At 41.7% G+C, this 21,654-nt stretch overlaps 1 protein-coding gene across 1 annotated transcript in view; it reads right to left on the reverse strand.

Moving 5' to 3' along the window:
- Positions 1-6,344: 6,344 nt before the first annotated feature.
- Positions 6,345-21,654, reverse strand: part of LOC306920772 (alpha-protein kinase 3-like) — a 31,238-nt gene continuing 15,928 nt past the window's right edge. Inside the window, exons 8-17 of the mRNA XM_079497648.1 lie at positions 16,727-19,085; positions 15,483-15,630; positions 15,170-15,297; positions 13,069-13,104; positions 11,604-11,701; positions 10,989-11,165; positions 10,159-10,247; positions 9,772-9,989; positions 8,836-8,884; positions 6,345-7,932 (exon numbers count right to left, since the gene is read on the reverse strand). Of these exons, the coding sequence (XP_079353774.1) occupies positions 7,650-7,932; positions 8,836-8,884; positions 9,772-9,989; positions 10,159-10,247; positions 10,989-11,165; positions 11,604-11,701; positions 13,069-13,104; positions 15,170-15,297; positions 15,483-15,630; positions 16,727-19,085 (3,585 nt within the window). The 3' untranslated portion in view covers positions 6,345-7,649. The remainder of the gene's footprint in view (positions 7,933-8,835; positions 8,885-9,771; positions 9,990-10,158; positions 10,248-10,988; positions 11,166-11,603; positions 11,702-13,068; positions 13,105-15,169; positions 15,298-15,482; positions 15,631-16,726; positions 19,086-21,654) is intronic.

The following is a 21,654-nucleotide window of genomic DNA, read 5'->3' on the forward strand; positions in this document are numbered from 1 at the left end:
AGTACAGCATCTTGCAATGGGTCTGGTCCACAAGATTCGATACTCCACCAAGATACCCATGTACCTGTGTAGATACTTCCTTAATGTTAACGAAGTCCACACCCACAACACCAGAGGGAGTGCAACGAATCATGTTCAACCCAGATTCGGCACAAACAAGGGACTAAATTCTTTTCGCTCCTATGCCACCAAAATGTGGAACGCCCTACCAACAGTCATTAAGACATGCGAATCCCTTGACTCCTTCAAAACCGCTCTCAAAGGGCACCTACGGATGGCTGCAATTCGAAACTGGCCCCCGTAAAATCTGAATCCCCCCCCACCGCCCCCCCCCCCCTTTTTTTCCTCACTGTATATGTTTCTTTTCCCTTTTTACCTCCATTATGATGAATTCCTGTACTGTTCTTTGTCTATATAGAAGTGTCTATTTGTACGTCTCTAAATGTTTTGATGATTTGAACATGGTGGACCCTGTTGTAAACAAGTGTAATGCTTAATTGGGTCGTCCACTCACAGTTAACAGCCTTTGTATTGAGTTTGTGCTTGAAATGTACTGTAATTCTGCAAACTGTTAATAAAATTTTCAATCAATCAATCAATCAAGTAGCCTATGCACCCCCTTTAATTATTTCCATTTTCCATATTATTGTAGCCTACTTTTTACTCTACTGGCCGGCCTACAATTATTTGACTGGTCGCCTTCACACCAGAAAGCTTTACTGCGATTAAAACGAATCCTGCTGCAAGTGCGCTTCGTTTGGCAGGTGTGCCTACTCATTCGAATCCTAATGCACATGAAAGAACCGCATTATAGCCTACTCCGCCAAAACGCATTTGATTTCGATTCGGTGCACTGCAGCCGGTGCATTGGAATGCAATCAGCAGCAAATGAAGCTAAACACAGTTGGAGACGGAGAAGGGATATTCATTTTACGCAGCGCAAAGATGTCTCGTTTTAGCCCAAACATTTAGACTCTCGTAGAGGTTTTTTTCGATTCTGACGAATCTCTCAACGAGAGTCTAAACGACGAGGTCCCCTTTAAGAGGGCACGGGTTTACGTGTCTGCCTCAAAATCACTCTTACCTTGTACAAATGCAAAATCTAAAAATAGAAAAAGATTGCCCCACATGTCCGGTGGGTGTGCGGGAAACAATTACTTCCGTAGCGACCGTAGTTTTCAATAAAAAAAATATTGTAATCCACTCCGTCCATACTCCTCCATTGTAAATGCGCAACAGAACATTGGCCGCGCCCCTAGTGGCCAGGGTTCTGTTGCGCATTTACAATGGAGAGAAAACCAAGATGGCCGCCAGATTCCGAGACAGAGTATGGACTTTAGTATGGACGGAGTGGATTAAAATATTTTTTTATTGAAAACTACGGTCGCTACGGAAGTAATTGTTTCCCGCACACCCACCGGACATGTGGGGCAATCTTTTTCTATTTTTAGATTTTGCATTTGTACAAGGTAAGAGTGATTTTGAGGCAGACACGTAAACCCGTGCCCTCTTAAAGGGGACCTCGTCGTTTAGACTCTCGTTGAGAGATTCGTCAGAATCGAAAAAAACCTCTACGAGAGTCTAAATGTTTGGGCTAAAACGAGACATCTTTGCGCTGCGTAAAATGAATATCCCTTCTCCGTCTCCAACTGTGTTTAGCTTCGTCAGAATCGAAAAAAACCTCTACGAGAGTCTAAATGTTTGGGCTAGTCTCGTTTAACCTATAGCCCTGAAACATGACTGTCATGAATGATTATGCTCGTGAAGTACGAGCGTCATGTGAACCATGGCTACGTTTAACCGTGGATAGATCATATATGTGGGCAAATAAGGAGACTGAAGCCCTCATTGAAACTTGAGGACGAGTACATTAATCAATTGCTTAAGGAAACACATACAAAACACTGTAGTGTACAGAATATTCAGTCCGTATACATGGAGCGTTGTCACTGCTGACTGTCACTGTGTGGGGAGGGAGTGGGAACTGTCGAATGTCGATAAACTTGTAAACGGAGGAGGTCGGATTCATTTTGTGCAGCTGTCTGCGCTGTGCCTCCACAGTGCGTGTTCACACACACACACACACACACACACACACACACACACACACACACACACACACACACACGAGTGAGAGAGATGTCTAGTCGTTATCCTAATTTTACGTCCTAACTATTACAATTACTTAGCAATGGTTCATGACGCTCGGCTAACTATTACTCGACTCCATAGATTTCACTGTGTAGTTTATGAATGGAACACATTGATGAAGTTCCCTAGCTGCTGGCTGCTGCATTTCCAATTGCTGCGGATGACAGCGCAGTGTGAAGGCAAACCGCAGCAAATTAAATATGCAAGAATCCCAACTTCTTTTTAGACGAATAATAATACAAATAATAGGCTAAAATCTACTATTTAGGTCTGCTATATTACTATATTATGGGCTTTCTTTCTTTTTAACTTTGGTACTATGTGCCAATGCCAATACCATTGTACTTTAATTCAAACCAAAGACAAAGTTGTACTAATGGATGACTTGTATCTGAGAGTATTTCTACATTGTGGTATTGCAACCTTCTTGAGTACTTCTTCCACCACTGTGCCAGTCACAATGTTTCGAGCAAATGAGTATTTGCTATGTGTCTTTGTGTGACAGTGACATCTAGTGGACAGGCTGGATTTGTTCTGAAGGGTTTACCTTCTCTTGACAGATCCATTTCACCAGCCTTGTCCCTGGAGAGAAGCCTACATACATAGTATAAGTATACAATCAATATGACATAGTATGTAACCTTTATTTAAGGACAGTCAGACTGTGGTTCGACTAGACCTCTTTTGCAAATGAGACCTGGCATGTGTTTGTTTTGTCATTATTGTAAAAGCAGTGTTGATGTCTATTACCTAGATGTTATACAATTAGGATGCATGATATTGAAGGTTTGGCCGACATTGATAACCAATTAATTACATGGTGAAACTAATCAATACCTATATCAAATTCAGTAGTTATACAGTAACTGTGATTAGGCTACATCAAGACTTTTAGAGCAACAACTTAAATGTAGTAAAAAAAAGAAGAAAAAACTTTACATTATTTGTTCTACAGGTAGAGCCTTTAGAAAGCTTCCCCACAAAACACTGATTGAAACAGCCTTCAATTATTACAAATGCTTCTAGCTTCACATTCAAACGGTATTAAAATAAAATAAACTGACCAAAATATCTGGATTTTTTTTGCAGAACCTTATTTGACCAATGTTGCCTTTTAAGTAAACTAGACCGGTGCCCATTGATAAGTGTTCAGTGTTCTGACAGTAATCATTGCTATATACATTGTTTGTTCAGTAACAGGTGTGTCTACCTGTCTCTCCAGCTCTTTAGTCAACATAATATTAATGAGTTTCAGTCCTACACCTGCCATGTTGGGGACCAACACAGGTTTCAATGTGTCTGATTGGCATAGAACTTTAGTTCTATATGCCACTGACTGAGTGTGCTAATGACTTGTTCTATGACAATGTTCTATATGACTACATCCAGGAGATGAGCGAGTGATGTCAGGACTTCAAAACATACTCTCTTCCTATGCCTTCGGCCTGGTGGAGAAAATGCAATGGGAAGTGCAAAAAAAGGGGACTAATGGAACACTACTGTATATTCTGATTATCTCTCCTGCATTGGATGAAATTGGCAAACTACCTGAAAATGTATTTTATTCATTAAAGAACTGGAGAAACAGGGAGACCCCATGTTACTGAAAAATCACACCCGTGTGAACTGAGTGGTGTAAGGTCTTATATAGCCTGATCAGTCTGACGTAATGTCTGACGTAATGAAATCACACCCGGGTGAACTGGGTGACCGTAGCAACCATGCTCATTTTTTGTGAACAGACAGACAGACAGACAGACAGACAGACAGACAGACACGTAAACTAACAAAGCCAGTCGTAGGAGTGGTTTACACCACTCAAAAACACTCAAAGCAATATCTTTTAACAAAACATTGTTAAAAGAAAATAAAAGTAAAACAAAATCACTTCCGGCACCTTTCAAAAAATAAAAAGCTCAACAACAAATTGTTGCATGCTTGTAGTAGTTCCGACATTAAGAATGTGAGTTATCAGCCGTGGAGTCAGATATAGCTGTCCTATTCCTAGCCGCTGTGGTGCAGTATATGTCACATAAATGTGATGACAGGCTGCAGCATGACTGAGCCCTCTCATGTTACAGAGGTCACCGAGATAACATGAGTTATTTACCTTTGCAGACAAAGAACTTAGATGGAAATGAATGCAAGCCAGACAGCCCAGGCATAATGCCTGTGGTCACACAGTAAAAAAGTGTGATTTCTTTCTTTTCTTTTTTTGAGTGGTGCAACCACTCCCTTAATTACGGAGCTATGTGTGTGGGTGGCTGGTAGCTCTGGTCCATAGCCTTCTACTGCTTCTATGATTCTACCCTGCAGTAGGGCAGAATCGTAGAAGCAGTAGAAGGCTATGGAGCCCCCCCCCCCCCCCCCCCCGGAACCCCCACACGGAGTTGTACCACTCACTTCACACAGGTGTGATTTGTTTTACTCCGAGTGTGTGTAGATTGAACCAAATGGATTTAGGTTCCATTTGCACACCCACACAGTTGTATGAGGAGGTATAGCCTACCCACACCATATATCAATTGGCATCTAGAACAATATTGGAAATGTATTGAGACACTCAAAAATGTTGGCCACAAATGAATCTTTTATTTGCATCCAAAATTGCAGTTCCTACGAATGCAATACATGAATTGTGGAAGTATGAAAGCACATCACCATTTAACCACTGTACAACAGTGTCTTATGGATAAGCAACATTTGTCTTGATGCAATCTCTCAACAGCTCAATAATAGACTTCATGATACATATCAATATTCAATATATTATTGAATATCTACTATAAAGTGAACAAAAAAAAGACAACAAATAAAAGTTTGTGCACCACGCACACCTGGCCTGGACTGACCTGGACTGGCCTACTTTAGTGATATTTTAGTCATGCTACAGTAGAATTTTTGTTCAGTAACAGGGGTCTGTTTGTCCCTCCAGCTCTTTAAACACAAAATAATTTTTCACGTGTGTTGTCAATTTCATCCAATCAGGAGGACCCATTTATCAGCTTCCAGTGTTCCAGGACAAATTCTGTCTGCTCATTTCTTTGGGTCATCACTTCCAATTTCACTTGTTTATCCTGTGATTGACTTCTCTTTCCTGATTGGATGAATTGGTATCCAGACCTGGAAATGAATTTACTGTTTACTAAAGAGCTCGAGAGACTGGGAGACCAGTTACTGAACAAATACTAGTCTATAGCAATGATACTATCACAATATATCAACAATATAGAGAAAAAAATCACTTACTGTACTGCAGCAAGAGTCTGACGTAATTTACACATCCTACCTGGGTCGCATGTTTCCCCCATTCTGACTCATGGATTATGAAGCATCAACTGACAGCGAGAAAAAAAATGTTTTTTGATTTTCGCCAGAAACAGACTATCAAATATGAGTGACTGACTATCATAAACCATACAAAGCCACGTCCCTGACAATATTGCCCAGACAGTTTGTTTATTTTTGGACCACAATGCTTATTATGAGACGATTTTAATTAATTAATGTTAATTAATGTTATTGCGAACGCAGTGATTGCGAACGCAGTGAGCACTAACTATAGAAGTTGGCCTAAACTGTCTGTCTGTGTGTGTGCCTGTTTGTCACGCTGTAACACCACCGGCCCCACCAGAGGGCGCAGCTGTATCACACACAAAAAACACACACACACACACACACACACACACACACACACACACACACACACACACACACACACACACACACACACACACACACACACACACACACACACACACACACACACAAAACGTAACTTAAAAAAACGTAACTTAAAAAAAACCTTAACTTAAAAAAACCCTAAAGAAAACACACACACGCACACATACACACACTAAAAAAAGAACTTAAAAAAACACACACACACACACACACATACACACACTAAAAAAAGAACTTAAAAAAAAAAAACTTAACTTAAAAAAACTTAACGTAACAAAAACATTAAAAAAAAAACTTAAAAAAAAAACACACACACACACACACTAAAAAAAGAACTTAAAAAAAAAAACTTAACTTAAAAAAACTTAACGTAACAAAAACATTAAAAAAAAAACTTAAAAAAAAAAAACTTAAAAAAACCCTTCAAAAAGTACGTAATTTATTCTAATTGTTGTCATTGCAATTTACGAGCTGCGTTCGCTTCCCGCGTTCGCGCGTCTTACTTGTTATCCATAGAGAAAAACGTCTACGACCCAGGGGATGAGCGACTGATGTCAGGACGTCGGTACGACAGTATATCAGGTGGAAACCTTGTATCACCATATTTCATATTTTAATTTATTTAAAAGATGAAATAATTAATGCCCTACTCTGCTATGCAACAGTGTCTCTCAAAAGAAGCAAAACATAGCCATTGTACAATGCAACACGTTGTGAGCTTGTAGATCTGCTATTTTCACTATTTTGGGAAAATATTGGAAGTGAAAGTGCGTGTGTGTATGGGTCTTATGAACATTGAACCAATGCAAAAGTTACCGTTTTGGACATCCAAGGTTTCCACCCATCCATCAGCAGTTATCTTTGCCCTTGATATCCATGGAGCACAGTCGCAGCACAAGTTGACACAATAATACCCTACAATGATGCTCATGTGTCATTTTAAAAGTTCAATCTCTGCAGATAGCCGTTTTAACAACTTAAACCCCAGGTGGCCGGAGTCACTGCAGGGCTCCAGTCTATACTAAGCCCTCTCCAGTATTCACTCAACACTAAATATAGCCTATATAGTATAAGTTCACAACGCGTCATATCGTGATACGTTATGCCTGGACTTGTAGATCTGCTATGTTCACCGAATGTTCGGCCCCAAAAGAGGGACGCTGGGGTTCAAGTGACCACAAGAGTATTTTCAACTTTCTGCAGTGTGAAGAGACGTCTTCAGTGGCTGTCACTTCAAGCAACGCGTTAGGTAATCATCAAGCTACATTTAGTGACAAGTGACGACTGCGAGGAATGGTGGTAGTTTAAGTTAATAACTTAAGTCAATTTTCTTCTATTATGACCTTTTTCTCTGCATGCCCTGGTATAGCCAGCTCTGTGGAGGCCGGGGTCAGCAACATTCTCTGTTAGACTAGCTCCCTGCTCCCAGCTTCACACGGCCAGCCAAGACATGACGGATCCAGTTCATGGATTCAAGTCTTTGAAAAACAAACAAAAAAACAGCCATATTTCATCAAGATAGTGATCGTCTGTGAAAATCTGTAACATTTCATCAAGATAGCGATCTACTGAGAAAATCTGTGGCATTCGATGGCAACAGACACTTAAGCCTGGTTCATACCGAACAGCCAAACCTATTTCGGACAGGGTATATAACTACAAAATGACATTATTCAGAACTCAGAACTCTCAGAACTTTCTTTGGATTAGCCAGACGAAAAAAAGTTTGGACGTAGGTTGCACCATTTTAAAGTACTGTATGTAGTCCCATTTATTTGGCCTCAACACAAGATCCACAGGTGACTCAGCATGGGTTATTGCTTAGCGGCAGTCTTTTCCTGATTCGATTCCGACTTCCTTGGCAGCCTGGGGCTGCCGGCATTTTTTCTGCCAGGCTGGGGGCTGGAGGAGCCAGCAGCCAGCTTGCGTTGGAGTAGCGGGCTCCTGGAGGGGCCCTTGGCCCTGGTCGGCGTCTGCAGGGATTCCAGGGCCTTCAGGGAGCGTAGGCCCAGCAGACCACAGTAATAGTTGCACTGATGCTGGGAGGTGAACTGCTCAAAGACCCTGGGGTTTGCAGCGACGGGCAGACCTTGATACCTGCAATGGTGGTATTACTTAAAGGAGCACTTCACCAATTTTCAATGTTATCCTCATATAACCCATTTAGACCCTATACGTAGTAACGTAACTATACACTGACACCACTGCGCATAATCAGCGCCTCAAACTGTGACTCCGCCCACCCCCTGGGGAAGTTGTGATTTGCGCTCGTTCACTGCAATGCAATTTGCAGCATTTTCAAAACAATATTGAGCAGAGTAGCGATTATCAAACGTATTTGCAATGCCATACGTTGAAAGATCTGTTGCCCGTGTACAAGGCACGCTACCTCTGCAAGTTAGATAGCATCGGCATAGATGTTTGTCCGTATGTGATTAAGGATTGGACCAAGTTGCATTGGCAGCCATAGAAAATTCTTACCCCAGGCTAAAACCGGATGTGACGTTTTTGGGCGTTCCTGTCTTATGTGGTGTCAGTGTATACCTTTCAATCCGGGAAACCCTTTTGGGGTTGTTGTTGTTATGTACAGTATAGCAACATACATTTTTTGTAATCTTTGAATAACTATTAGGTCACTATTAGGCGTTTTTAGAATCGTCCTCAAGTCTAAATGGGATAACTGGTCCTCAATCCTCAATAATGCTCATTTCTGTAGACATTATTAAAAACACATGGTAAAATGAAGAGAAAGTAGAACAGTATTAGAATGGTAAAAATACAAAACACTAAACTAAATCATGTAACAGAGAAGCCAGAAACAAACAAACAAAGGGTTGTTGGGTGGCCTTCCTATGACAGCCGATTGCGGGCCTAAAATGCGACAGCTGTTGTTGTTTTGTAATAAAACTATAATATAAATGTAAATTACACACTGTGTAGAGTCATTATCAATATTCGGTGTTGTTTTCACAGTTGACAAAAAAATAAAAAATGACCCACCCTGGTGATTTGATTGAAATTGCAACATTCGTAATTCTGGTGTCGACACCTGCAAGATAATCACACACAGCAATGTTAACTTTCTTTTTCCCCCGATGAAAACATCTGTTATTTTACATTACAGAGACCTGCACTCATTAGTCACACACATTAAGCTTCTCAGTCATTTCCATCAACTTTTGGCTTGCATTTCTTTTCAGAATACCCTAATGCAAAGGGTTCTCAAAGTGGGGCCCGGGAGCCCCAGGGGTCCTTGAGGAGGCTCCAGACGATCCCCAGCTAAATTAGTTAAATATGGAATAAAAAACAGTTTACCCACTTATACATTGGCTATTTTCAAAAAATCGTGGGAAAAATGTGGGGAAATGTGGAATAGTTTTGACACATTTTAACACAACAAATATATTCAGATCGTGGCCACAATCCCTGATGAACCCCGCCTGTAGTCTATGGGTGTGTAGACATCTGTCTAAAACATTCTGTACTTGAAGGTAGCTAGGGTAAATTATAGGTTTGTTCTGGTAACGTTAAACAAAACGTTAGCTCTATATTCTAATAGTAATCATTGCTAATAAATGTTTATCAGTGGGCTATCAATTTCATACAATCTGGAAAGAGCACCCATTTATCAGCTTCACATTTCTCTGCTAATTCTTTTGTTTGTTTCTCTCTCCTGTTTGGATGAAATTGGTAAATTTTCTGTTCACTACAGAGCTGGAGAGATGGGCAGACACCTGGTGGTACTGAAAACTCTATGTCCAGATATCAATCATTACTATGGTAATATAAAGATATTTCACACTTATTTTAACAAAAACAACAAATCACTTACATGCCATTTAATTTGATAAACCTTGTACCCTATTCCATTAGCAGAGAGTCCTTACATGTGTCCAAACCCAAGTACCCTGGACAGTTAACATTTCTCAACCATACCTTCCAGCCGAATAAACAACAGGTTGCCGTGGGTCCACTGGTGGATCCAATGCTGCAGGGTGCAGCACTTCTGTTCTGCCTCGGAGCCTGTCCTCATGACCAGCCTGCCTGTGGCGTCCACCACACAGTATTTCTGGTAGAGTCCGTTAAGGTCAGTCTCTACCGTGCCGTGGGGGACAGTATTTGCTGGCCGGTACATTAGATAGACTGGAATCACTCTGTGTAACAAGGTGAGCAAATTATTATTACGCCTCATTTATACTTTTTTGCACATCATGTGTGTCGCACACAGAAAATAGCCACGCTCAGCTCATCATTATTATTATTATTATTATTATTATTATTATTATTATAATTTATTATTAGGAGTAAATCTATGATACTCACTCCAGTGTGGGACCAAAGTGTTCAATCACCCTGGCTTCAGCAGAAAAGATTTTGCAGTATTCACGAACCATGTTCTGAATCCTGCATTCCTGGTTGTAGAATATTGGAGGAATGTCATTAGGGTAAGGTTTGGCACATGTGAGTTTATAGTGTTTTTATAGTGTATTCAAAATGATAAAATAATAAAATATTAAATCATTGACTCCAGTCTTGAGGAATGCTGCAATCCGTAACGTTTATATCCCGCCCTGGATTCAAACTCGGTTTTCCCACGAGAGACCAAACATTTATTGCACAGCCAAGATGAAATGCCTGCTGGGCCTGGTGGGACATTATGCTTATAAGCTTCAGGCAGTACTACTTGTCTACCAGTAGCTGTCCTACCCGGCATCAGGGTCTCAATGGAAGAGTAGGAAGCCCACCTCCAACCGGCCTAACATACAGATTGAAATCACCTTTTATTCATTTTAATAAGTTGTGGATTGCAGCTTTAATGTTACAGTTTGTCAATGTGAAACCTTATATAATTCTCCATATTTCAATGATTTTTTTCTTTCTCTTCTTGTTTTCTCTACAAGCTCACAACGTGCACATTTTGAACATGAAAGTGGTTAAGTCTGTCTTTGGGATTTATAAACAACATGAAAAGTAAGAGTTTGTGACTAAATTATAACTAGCCTCCATTGGATGCATTTGGAACACAGTTCTTTTATTTATTTATTTTTTACATTTCCTGAGAAGTAACTATTTTGGACAGGTTTCCAGCAACTAGGTAGGTGTGCTAGCCTATGACAACAAACGCTGAACAGTGGAACAGATTTCTAACTTGCCTGTTGGACAACCTCCAGGTTCTTCTCTAGCAGTTGTCTCTCCTCTTTCCCGCCGTACGTAATGGCGTTGCATGCTTTGATGATGCACATGGTCCCGGACTCGAACACAGGCTCCAGACCATAGATGACCTTTGCCCTCCAGGCTTTGCGAGAACAACCTTCTCCAATGTGGGACTCCTGCATCATGTTAGTTAAATAAAACTAGTGAAATATCAAAAAACTGGAATTGAAAACCAAAAAGCCAAAAAACATTTTAGTTAATAAAATAAATAAATTATAAAATAACTGAAACAATCTTTGTCAGTATCCTATATATTTTTTTTAATTGCAAAAATTGAGAATCCACAAGCTTACAACACGGCGCATCGCGATTGGCTGTTTTAGCTATTTTTCTGAGCTTTTGGAATCTCGCCCCTCGACTACACATTACAATAATAATAAAATAAAATAAAACGAACACTAAAAATAATAAAAAGCTAAACCAAACCAAACCAAACCAAAGCCTTTTCTCAAAATAAAACTAGACTAAAATACCAGAACTAACTGAGATTAGAAAAATGAAGTCAAAACAAAATAAATATTAAAAACGAATGAATAATTAAAAACTATAATGACCTGCATCATGATGCGGCCGAAGAGTTTGTTGGCCCAAATGCCGCCGTCGGCCACGCCCTTGTTCAACACCAGCGGTGTCATTTCAATCTCCTCCCCAACTGCATGGCACAAACAAGTGGTGGAAAGTAATCAAGTACACTTACTCAAGTACTGCACTGTGTCAATTCTTGTAGTTTTTACCACACTACAATTGTTTCAAAACTTTAGTTACAAGATACTTTGTAGATTTAGATTATTATTACAAAACATACATTAAAGGTATAGGGTTAAGTAGGCCCTACAGTTGATTTTCTTTGGTTAAATTAAGTGTTACATATTTTTTTGATAGTACTCATTGCTAGTGTTTCTGAGTCTCCATCTCTCTTTTAATTAAACAGAAAATGCATTTTCAGGTCGGTATACCAATTTGATCCAATCAGGATAGCGAAAGCAGTCAGAATACAGTTTAAACAAATGGAATTAAACAATAGGCCGAAATGAGTTTTCTTCGACGGGTGGCTGGCATCTCCCTTAGAGATAGGGTGAGAAGTTCAGTCACAACCGCTGCTCCTTCGCCTGGAAAGGAGCCAGCTTAGGTGGTTCGGGCATCTGGTTAGGATGCCTCTCGGGCGTCTCCCTAGGGAGGTCCTCGACGCACGTCCCACTGGGAGGAGACCCCGGAGCAGACCAAGGCGCAGTTGGAGGAAACACATCGACTCACTGGCCTTGGAACGTCTCGGAATCCCCCAGGAGGAAGTCACTAATGTTGCTCTGGAGAGGGAAGTCTGGAGCACTCTGGTGGAGCTGTTGCCCCCGCGACCCGACTACGGATAAGCGGTTGAAGATGGATGGATGGTTGGATGGATGGAATTGTAAATGATGACACAGAGAAATGAGCAGACAAAATTGGAACTGCAACACTATCAAAACTAAGCTGATAAATGGCTACTCTTTCCTGATTGGCTGGAATTGTGTCACCTACTGTACCTGAAAATGTAGTTTCTGTTTATTAAAGAGCTAGAGAGACATGTTACTGAACAAACACTCTATAGCAATCATTACTGTCAGAATATAGTGATTTAACCTTTTAATAAGTTATTTTATTTGTTTTAACCAAAACATATCACTTACCCTACCTTTAAGCAAGAAAGCACTATTATACTACTATGTATACTCTGTCTATTCATCAGTCAATCTACAAGCTCACAATGTGTCGCATCACAACCTGTTGTGAGCTTGTATATCTGCTACTTTCGAAAGATTTTGACCAGTGTGAAATGGGATATTCTGTACAATTAATACCGTACTGTTGATGCCAGCCAGTATATTTACTCAAGTAGTAGTATTATTTTACTCCTAACATAGTATTTCTAGATTTTCTACATTGTGATATTGCTACTTTTACTACCACTGCAATTAAATGAATGTTTGATGATGTTACAGACCTAATAAACACAAATGACACAAACCATCATGATCATCTTACCTCCAAGCTCCTCCCGTAGGAACATTCCAGCCAAGACTGAAGTAGAGAAAGGTAGAGAGACAACACAATGAGACAAACTGTTTGGATGTTTGTTTAAATTAACCAGGGGTCTTCAATGTTTTTCAGGCCACCGTCCCCTTAGCCGAGAGAGAGAGAGATGAAACATGAAACCCCACTAAATAGTGTAGAATTATTATAAAACCTTTTGTTTTTGACAAGCCTTCCATGTAACTTGGAAGCTTTGAGCTTTGAAGAGACTCACCTAGCTAGCTGATTGTCTTATCAATGTTTGTTGACTGTAGGCCTACATGTGGAAAGATGTTTGTATTTAAGTGACTATGGGTTGGTCATGCTGCAGCTTTGATAGATTCATAGATTTGTTTGACAGCACTACCATAATTAAATATTTGTTTACACAATCGTGATCTTTCCAATAACACGTTAAATACATGTTAACAGTTTGACGCCACATCACGCGGAACCCGCCTTTTAATCAAATATCCTACGCTGCCTGGATTGTTTTATTACCTTTAGATCATACGCTGAAGTATTTTGGCGTTTGATCCGTGAAAATCCGGTCCAGATCCGTTCCTCAGTTTGTTTTTGAACGATCGCACCACCCGCCATCTTGACAAGCAGAATGGAGGGGGCTGGGAGGCTGTTGTAGTGAGACAAAACCACCGTCCACTTGCATTGGACTCAATTTCCCAGAAGCCCTAGCAGCCCAGCATAAGTATCGATTTCCGGTTTCGTCGTCATAACATGAAGCTCTCCCCCCCTGCTCCGCGGCAGAGGCGCACTTTTTTATTATTATTCATGCGATGCGATTTAGACACATAAAACAAATAGCGGGGATGTCGTATTACGCAGCGGCGCAACACTGGATCAAACAATTCTCGGCAGTAGAACTGTTTAATGTGTAGCCTATTTTCAGACTTAAAATAAATACATAAATCCTATTATTACACAAGAAATTGGCAGCCCTCCTGTAATAACCTTGGGTTGAAGACCCATGGATTAGATAAACTAGAATTTCGCGGGCCCTCGGCCCGCTCATCCTAGCGCTACGCGTCGCAAATGGAAAGAAGGCAATTGCGGGAGGGCGATACTGATACAAACATGGCAACCCATGATATTTTCATCTTGCTTGGAAAGTGCAAACTTGGCAACCTGGCTGAGTGGCCCTTGTCACGGGGCAGCCCATTTTGCTTGTTTTTATTTCCGTATAAAAGCAAGCATGGCAAGTGGCAATGTGTCTATATACCAAGTTGCTTGGATGTCGCAAATGTGGCAACCTAGCGGGAATAGTATACTGTACTGTAGTCCTCGGTACTCTACTGTTCAACTTCTGTTCTCTAACTCTCATCTCATCTCTGCTCTGCTCTGCTCTGCTCTGCTCTGCTCAGCTCAGCTCAGCTCAGCTTTACTGAATCGTACCATACTGTATACTGTGCCATACTGTACTGTAGCGAACTGTATAGTACTGTACTGTGCTGTGCCTTACCATACTGTACAGGGTAACAAGACAACTCACCCCTTTTGCCTCTTTTGGTGAGTTGTCAGGACAACTCACCCCGAACGTCCGGACAACTCACCGGGGTGAGTTGTCCGGACTTTTGGGGTGAGCTGTCCGTACTTTCTCGCCCAACTCGGAAAGTACAGACAACTCACCCCGACATGTCAGAAAGTGGTGAGTTGTCCAGTATTCCTGTACAGTACTGTACCCTAGTGTACAGTGCTGTACTGTACTGTACCATACTGTACGGTACTGTACTGTACCGTGCTGCTGCACCCTGTGTATGTGTGTGGACGTGTGTGTGCGTGTGTGTGTGTATGTGTGTGTGTATGTGTATGTGTGTGTGTGTGTGTGTGTGTGCGCAGTGAAAAGGGGAGGGGTCGGGGAATGGGGAATTTGTGATGTAATTTGCATCACAGCGAAATGTGTGTCAGACAAAAGTAATATTTGTACAGTGAATATGACAGTTGTGGGGAAGCGATGTAGTGCATATGGATTTGGGTAACGTGCAGGATTTTGTGTACATGGGGAGATGTGTGCTAACGGAGTGGTTTGGTAGGAGAAGGCGAACGGATGAGTACATACTGTCCACACTCAGTAAGAAGTCTGTTGAGTCTGTTCCATGTTGGTTTGTGATGGAACACCCATAAACCCCACAATCTCTGCTGGAGGCCTGGACAATGGCTAGATTGACTGGAGTCTCATCCCCGGCACTGAGAAATAAACAGATGTTTCGTATTATTATTCTATATATTCTAATCACATAATATCACATATGCCACTATTTGTGGCATTTCACAAATGAAAACCTTTTAGTCTAAGAACAATGGAGAGAGCAACCAGTGAAGATATGATATCTCACCAGGCAGACACCACACTCCAGCTCACACACCAGTACCTTCTTTCAAGCTGAGCGACCTCCACTTCATCCCTGAACCATTTGATGGTGGAGTCAGCAAGCACGTTGAAAAACTGGCACCACAGTTTCAAGTGTCCCGAGGCGTCCGAGAACGGCTCTCCCCTAATCTTACGGATGACCTGAGGAGCTGTGAGAAGCAGGGAGAGAGGGACACCCCAGTGGAGGTAAAGATAATACTCTTTCTAATGTTTCATCCACATTCTAATGCCTGATTTATGCTCGGTGGCGCATCATGCCATGTAGCAAAAATAGCTGATGTACACGCTCACAACGCATCACACTACAACGCGTTGTGTGCTTGTAGATCTGCTATTTTCTCCGTGCGACACCAGCAGCGTGCAACTAAGTATAAATCGGGCTTAAGCTATCAGCTTCCTTCCTTAATGTGCAATGCGTCCGTTAAGCCTGTCTAATTAATCAGCCCCAGCATGCGTCGCTTTCACGGCAGCGCCAAAGCAAATGATCCAAGGCCATGGAGAGGATTTGAACGGGGTGGGTTACTTCCCACTGAAGGTCAGCCAAAGAAAACTGCACCCGATAATGACTCAATTTGTTAATTAAGACCACTTCCTCACAGCATGTAGCAGGCCGCAGCCTTGATTCCATCTGCACTGTCTGGCAAAGAGAGCAACAATGCTTCAAACAATAAAAGCTGTTTTCAATTGCAAATTTTCAAAAATAATATTGCATTTGCATTGCAATCAAATCACAAATGTCATTCCAGCCAATCACAATTTGCGTCTTCACTTTTCTGTCCTCACTTTTGTCTTCAATGCCTATGTGTTTACACAAACACGGAAAGCTGGACATAGGAGGCCCTCAAAAAATAAAATAAAATAAAGAAAAATAAACTCAAAAATTGAGTTAGGTGGTTTCTTCCGGACAGCAACGAACGTTTTCCACTGACAATCTAAATTCTTAAACACAGGAATAACTAGGCCAGATGAGAGAGATAATATCTGTACAGCATCACAGAACCAATGGAAAGACTTCATATTGGGAGTGTATCAGGATTGGTTTTCTCCTCTGTTGCTCTGCCACATCAGTATAGGTGGAGATCGCTGATTGTCCAACTATGCAGGACTAATGAAGGATCATATATGTCATCATGGTAAATGTATTTATTTCCAGTTTTATAATAAGGGTAACAAGGGCCTTTCAAGACACCCACGGAGGATAGAAAGAAAGATACAGTATATATACTATATATATATATATATTACCTTTGAATGGGTCTTGCTTGTCCTTCCCTGCTGGTTTCTCCTCTTTCTGGACAGTGGGTATCTGCTGACTGGACTCTTGGCTTGGTTGTGGTTCTGCAACATCCACGGTCATCTTCCTACGGCTCAGCAGTGGAGAACGCCCCTCTGTGGGAGGTGTTCGCTGGCCGCTGGGCTGAAGTAGAGGTGACCGTCTTGATAGACTCGGGGACACAGGGATGTTCTCTGGACCGGGGCAAAGCTTGTTGCTCTTGGTGGAAGCCTCATCGTTCTGAGGCTGGTTATCTGAGGGAGACACAGTTTCACTGTCCTCCGTTTGCAGTTTAGGAGTGAAGATTTTGCGTCGGGCACCAGAGGCCAGTTCTTGTGGTGTTGCAGAGGGGATGGGGGGTGTACCGTTTCCCTTCCTCAACAGCGGGTTATCTTCAGTATCAGGAGTTAAAGAAGAAATCTCTGAAGATTTGTCTGCCTCTGATACATAACTGTCTTGTTGGATATGTTGAACATTCACCCCTTGCAATTCATCCTTACTTACACTTTCCGTAACCAACAAATGTATAGTTTGTAAACCACTAATGTTTGGCTTGTGTTCTTTATGCTGGCCTAAAAGCGTGGCGTGGGTTTCACTGATGACTTGTGTCTCTGGGTTTATATTTTGAGAAAAGACTATATCTTGACAGTGAAATAGTTTCTGGCCATCATTGCTGAAATGTACAGAATCCATTTCTGTAACTACATCTGCCAGTGGTCTCCTGTGTTCTGGAGTCATAAACACGGGCGAGTTTGATCGCCGTGAAATGTTTGTTTCAGCATCTGAAAGGAGAGATAACGTCTTTGAAAGGTCCTGAGCCATAGAGCGAGATACATCCTGTTTAATAGGTGGAAAATGAAGCACATGTATTTCAGTGCCAAGATCGCTTTTTGTGGTGCTCGTCAAATGGCCTTTATTGATAACGTCTGTGTTTTGTGCAGAATTGTTATTTTGAAGTTCTGTGTCTTTGCTATGACAGTTTGTCTCTGTATCATGCTCTAGGATAGAAATCACTCTCGGTGAGTGCACAGAACTCATCTCTATTTCGATGTTTGCCGGCGGTATTCTGTGTTCTGTGGCGATGATCACCAACGGACATGAAGTTAAGGAAACGTTATCCGCAGTGTGCTGCTTTGGAGCCGAGCGAGTGACATTTATTTGGACATTTTCAGCCCCTAAAAGGCAAATGTCAGGATTATCTTCCAGGGGAACGAGTGCAGATGCTACAGAATCCTGGTCAGTGTCCATGACGCTGTCATTTTCCTTTGCTGTGCTGCCAGGAAGTATTATTGCATTTTTTAAAGTGCTGTCGGCGTCTGTGACAGCGATAGGAGGGATTTTTAAATCCTGTGTGTTTGGAGATGGGACATTTGGGGATTGTATGGGCTCACATTCTGCTTGAACTATTCTATGATGAGCCTGAAGATGTTCAGATTGTATGTTTGAAGCAGGACTAGAATCAATGCTCATCTTCATTACCCTGTCAGGTTTGAGCTTTTCTGCCTCCAGTGACAGTCTACATTCTCTGTAGCCACTTGCTAATTCCTGCCTTTTCTCTGTTGTTATTTGTACTTGGGGTGTAGTGGGACATTGTTCATCTTCAGCAGAAATTGGTGACATAGTTGACACAGAGGAGCCGAGAGCTGTCATTTGCGCTCTCAACAGTTCAGCTATGGATATGACTTTGGCAGCGGGTGTTGGGATTTCCTTGAATTCATCTTGCTGCTCCAACAAGTTTGTCTTTTGGATGCTTGGTTTCTCTGGGTTCATTTCACTTTTAGACACATCCGCCATGGAAATATCACTGGCTTCCTTTCCCATTTCGCCTATTGTACTTTCTGTTTTAGCGTGCTCACTTGTATTTAGTGGCAAGTCAGTTTCCATCTCAGCTTTCTTTTCAGGGGGGACCAAAGTGTCTCCATGTACTTGCAACGTTAACTTATTACCCTCTACTAGTTTCTCGTCAACTTGTATTTCTGTCTGTTCTACGTCTTTTATAGCTTTCTCAACATGACACTGCGGGACAGTGGGTGAAACGTTACACCCTGGGGTCTTCTCGCCCTCTGCGGGGCTTTCGAGTGGTGACTTTTGTATCTCTGTAAAAGGGACTGAACGGCTTTCATTTGATCCCCTGGAATGAGCCCATGTTCCCTGTGACATTGCGTCAGAGGCTGCGAGGACTGGATTGTGCAAAGCAGGGGTCTGTTTGTCATCTGGCGCGGGCTCTCGCTGCGGTCGCAGCCTCTGCAGTGGCTGCGTGGCAGTCTCTCGCCAGGCGGGTTGCGGTTCAATGTTGACAGGTGCATCATTCCTGCTCGTCTGTGTATGGGCCTGTGGTGGAGTAGATTCAGCACAATGTAGAAATACTATGTTACAAGGAAAGATCTGCAACCTCACAAATTCACAATGCATCTCATTGCAACACGTTGTGCGCTTGTAGATCTGCTATTTTTGAATAGGCAAAGTATAATCGGGCTTAATTTGTTAATGCATGTTTTGTAATAATCTAAATCTATAAAGTCACTGGTTACACTGGTAACTAAAGTTTTCAAATAATTGTAGTTGAGTGAAAAGTAAAGATTTGCCCCTGGGATGTATTGGAGTAGAAATATAAAGAAATGGGCAAAGAAATGGGCATGCTCATGTAAGCTAAGGTGAAAGCACTTCAACATTGTAACCTACTCAAATGCAATACTTGAGTATGGACTGTTATGATATTAGCCCATGCACAGGACATCTTAGTCTATGTACTTGAACTTGATATACAGTGTACTTGATATGTATTGTGTACTGCCTGTACTGTAGCATACTTTATAGATAGGCTACGAGAGACATCTCGGCGGCAGCAAGGTCAGCCTTGCTGCAGTAGGCACGTTCTTCTGTCTCATATCTTATTGTCACGTCATTATGATCCAGCACTATATATATGTTTCCTGTTTGTGTAATAAACTTTGTGAACCTTAGCGTGATACTGTCTCGTTAATTTGTTCTCCCGGGTACCCGCCGCCACAGTCGCCGTACCAAAGGAATACTTCAACAGGATTGTCACACACCACCCAGCCTGCACACACTACCTGTCTGTCAGAACCAGAGGAGGGTCCAGTACTTAGAGATTACAACATTGAGTATGGACCTTTGTTACATTCCACAACTGTGTATAAGCCAGTGCATAACCTTGAGGGACAAACAAGCAGCGGGTGCATGCTGTAAATACTTATTCTCTTATATGCCAGGCATTGGAAACACACATGTCCAGGCAGTCCAGCACCACAAGTACAGAACAGAATAGAAATGTGGCCTGTAAACTGTGGATTATTTTTTATGAGCATGGATATTTCAATCAGTGATATGTCAAAATGAACAGCTGTATATCAAAGCCATGGTGAGTGCATCGAGGGAGGGACGCTGACTTTACGGACTGTATTTATAATAGGCCTACTGGCATTAAAGGATTTTCTAAACTGTCCACAGTCCTCCTCTGAGACACAAAGTGACAGAAATGGTGCTATCTTATAATGAGTATTAGTGAGGACCAATTGCCAAATATTGCACACACACACACACACACACTCCCTGGATGCCAACGATGAATCTTTGCCCCAACTTTTCCAGAACGGCCTGTTATAGCGCCACCAGGTGGCCGACTTTTGAAAAACACATTATTTGATATTACTACAACAGATTCTGTCCAAAAATCCCGCAAATCGTTTCACAGTATCTCTATAGTCATGTGTTCAAGACGGATCTGTCCGATATTTCATATTCCATCCTAATTGACTAACATTGGCTTTCAAAGTTTGCAGGATTGGCCCGCGTTTTGAACAAAAAGCCTCAAATCATGAACGCAGCGTGCAATTTACGTGAAATCTTTCACTGACTTTCCTACTAGGCTGAGAAATATATCCCACCCTTTTCACATTGGCCTGTTATAGCACCACCAACAGGTGGATTTTTGCAAAACACATTTTTGGAACAAAAAATGCCTCAAATCATCCAATTGCCATGCAAGGTGTAAGAAGAAATGGCACCCTTTTCACATTGGCCTATTATAGTGCCACCAGGAGGCCAGGTGGAGACCTGTACCCTGAGGGGCACTTTTTCTAGTTTAGTATGTTTCATTTTTCCGCTATACTATACGACAAAGTATATACAGTAGAGAGCTTCAGAGCTTAAATCTTTGATGGAGCATTTTATTTTACCCAGTATTGCATTCATGGTCATGATTAGATTTGACCTACACGTCATCACTGTCATACTCTCAACCTTGTTGTCTGTCTGATCATGTTGGTTGTCACATTCTCATGTCCAACTCATAAATCTCTCCTGCTTGTAAAATGTATTTCATTCTCTAAACCCTTTAACTGCCAGGCACGTATCTGATGCTTATGCCAGTGCAAACCTTTTCATGCCAAGGACCCCCAAAATGATTATGTATTTGGCTGCGGAACCCCATCTCAAAATGTTTTGTGCCAGAGACCTCCAGAAGATTTTAGTTAAAATATGTTTAAAACTATATTATGGTTTACAGATTTTCACGATAAAAAAAATAAAAATAGCCTAATCTGCAAGCTCTCTAGCTTGTATATCTGCTACTTTTAAATTGCCAAAGTATAAACTATGCTTAAAGTGATTCAAATAATAGTGATGCTATATTAACTCATTTGGCTGGACACCCGGACCCCACTTTGAGAACCAATGGCTTATGTGACCAGCAGTATTGAGGCTTTCCCTCCATGCCTAGGCACTGGGGAGATGCTTATCCTATATGTAATTATCTCCACCAGGCCAAAGGCATGCGGAAAGAGTATGTTTTGCACTCCGTCCGTCAGTGCATCTGTCTGTCCGTCCGTCCGTCTGTGTACAGCTAATCTCCGGCACCGTTAACCCGGTCGATGACAGA

The sequence above is a fragment of the Electrona antarctica genome, assembly GCF_951216825.1.
Source record: "Electrona antarctica genome assembly, chromosome: 3".
Taxonomy (NCBI): Eukaryota; Metazoa; Chordata; class Actinopteri; order Myctophiformes; family Myctophidae; genus Electrona; species Electrona antarctica.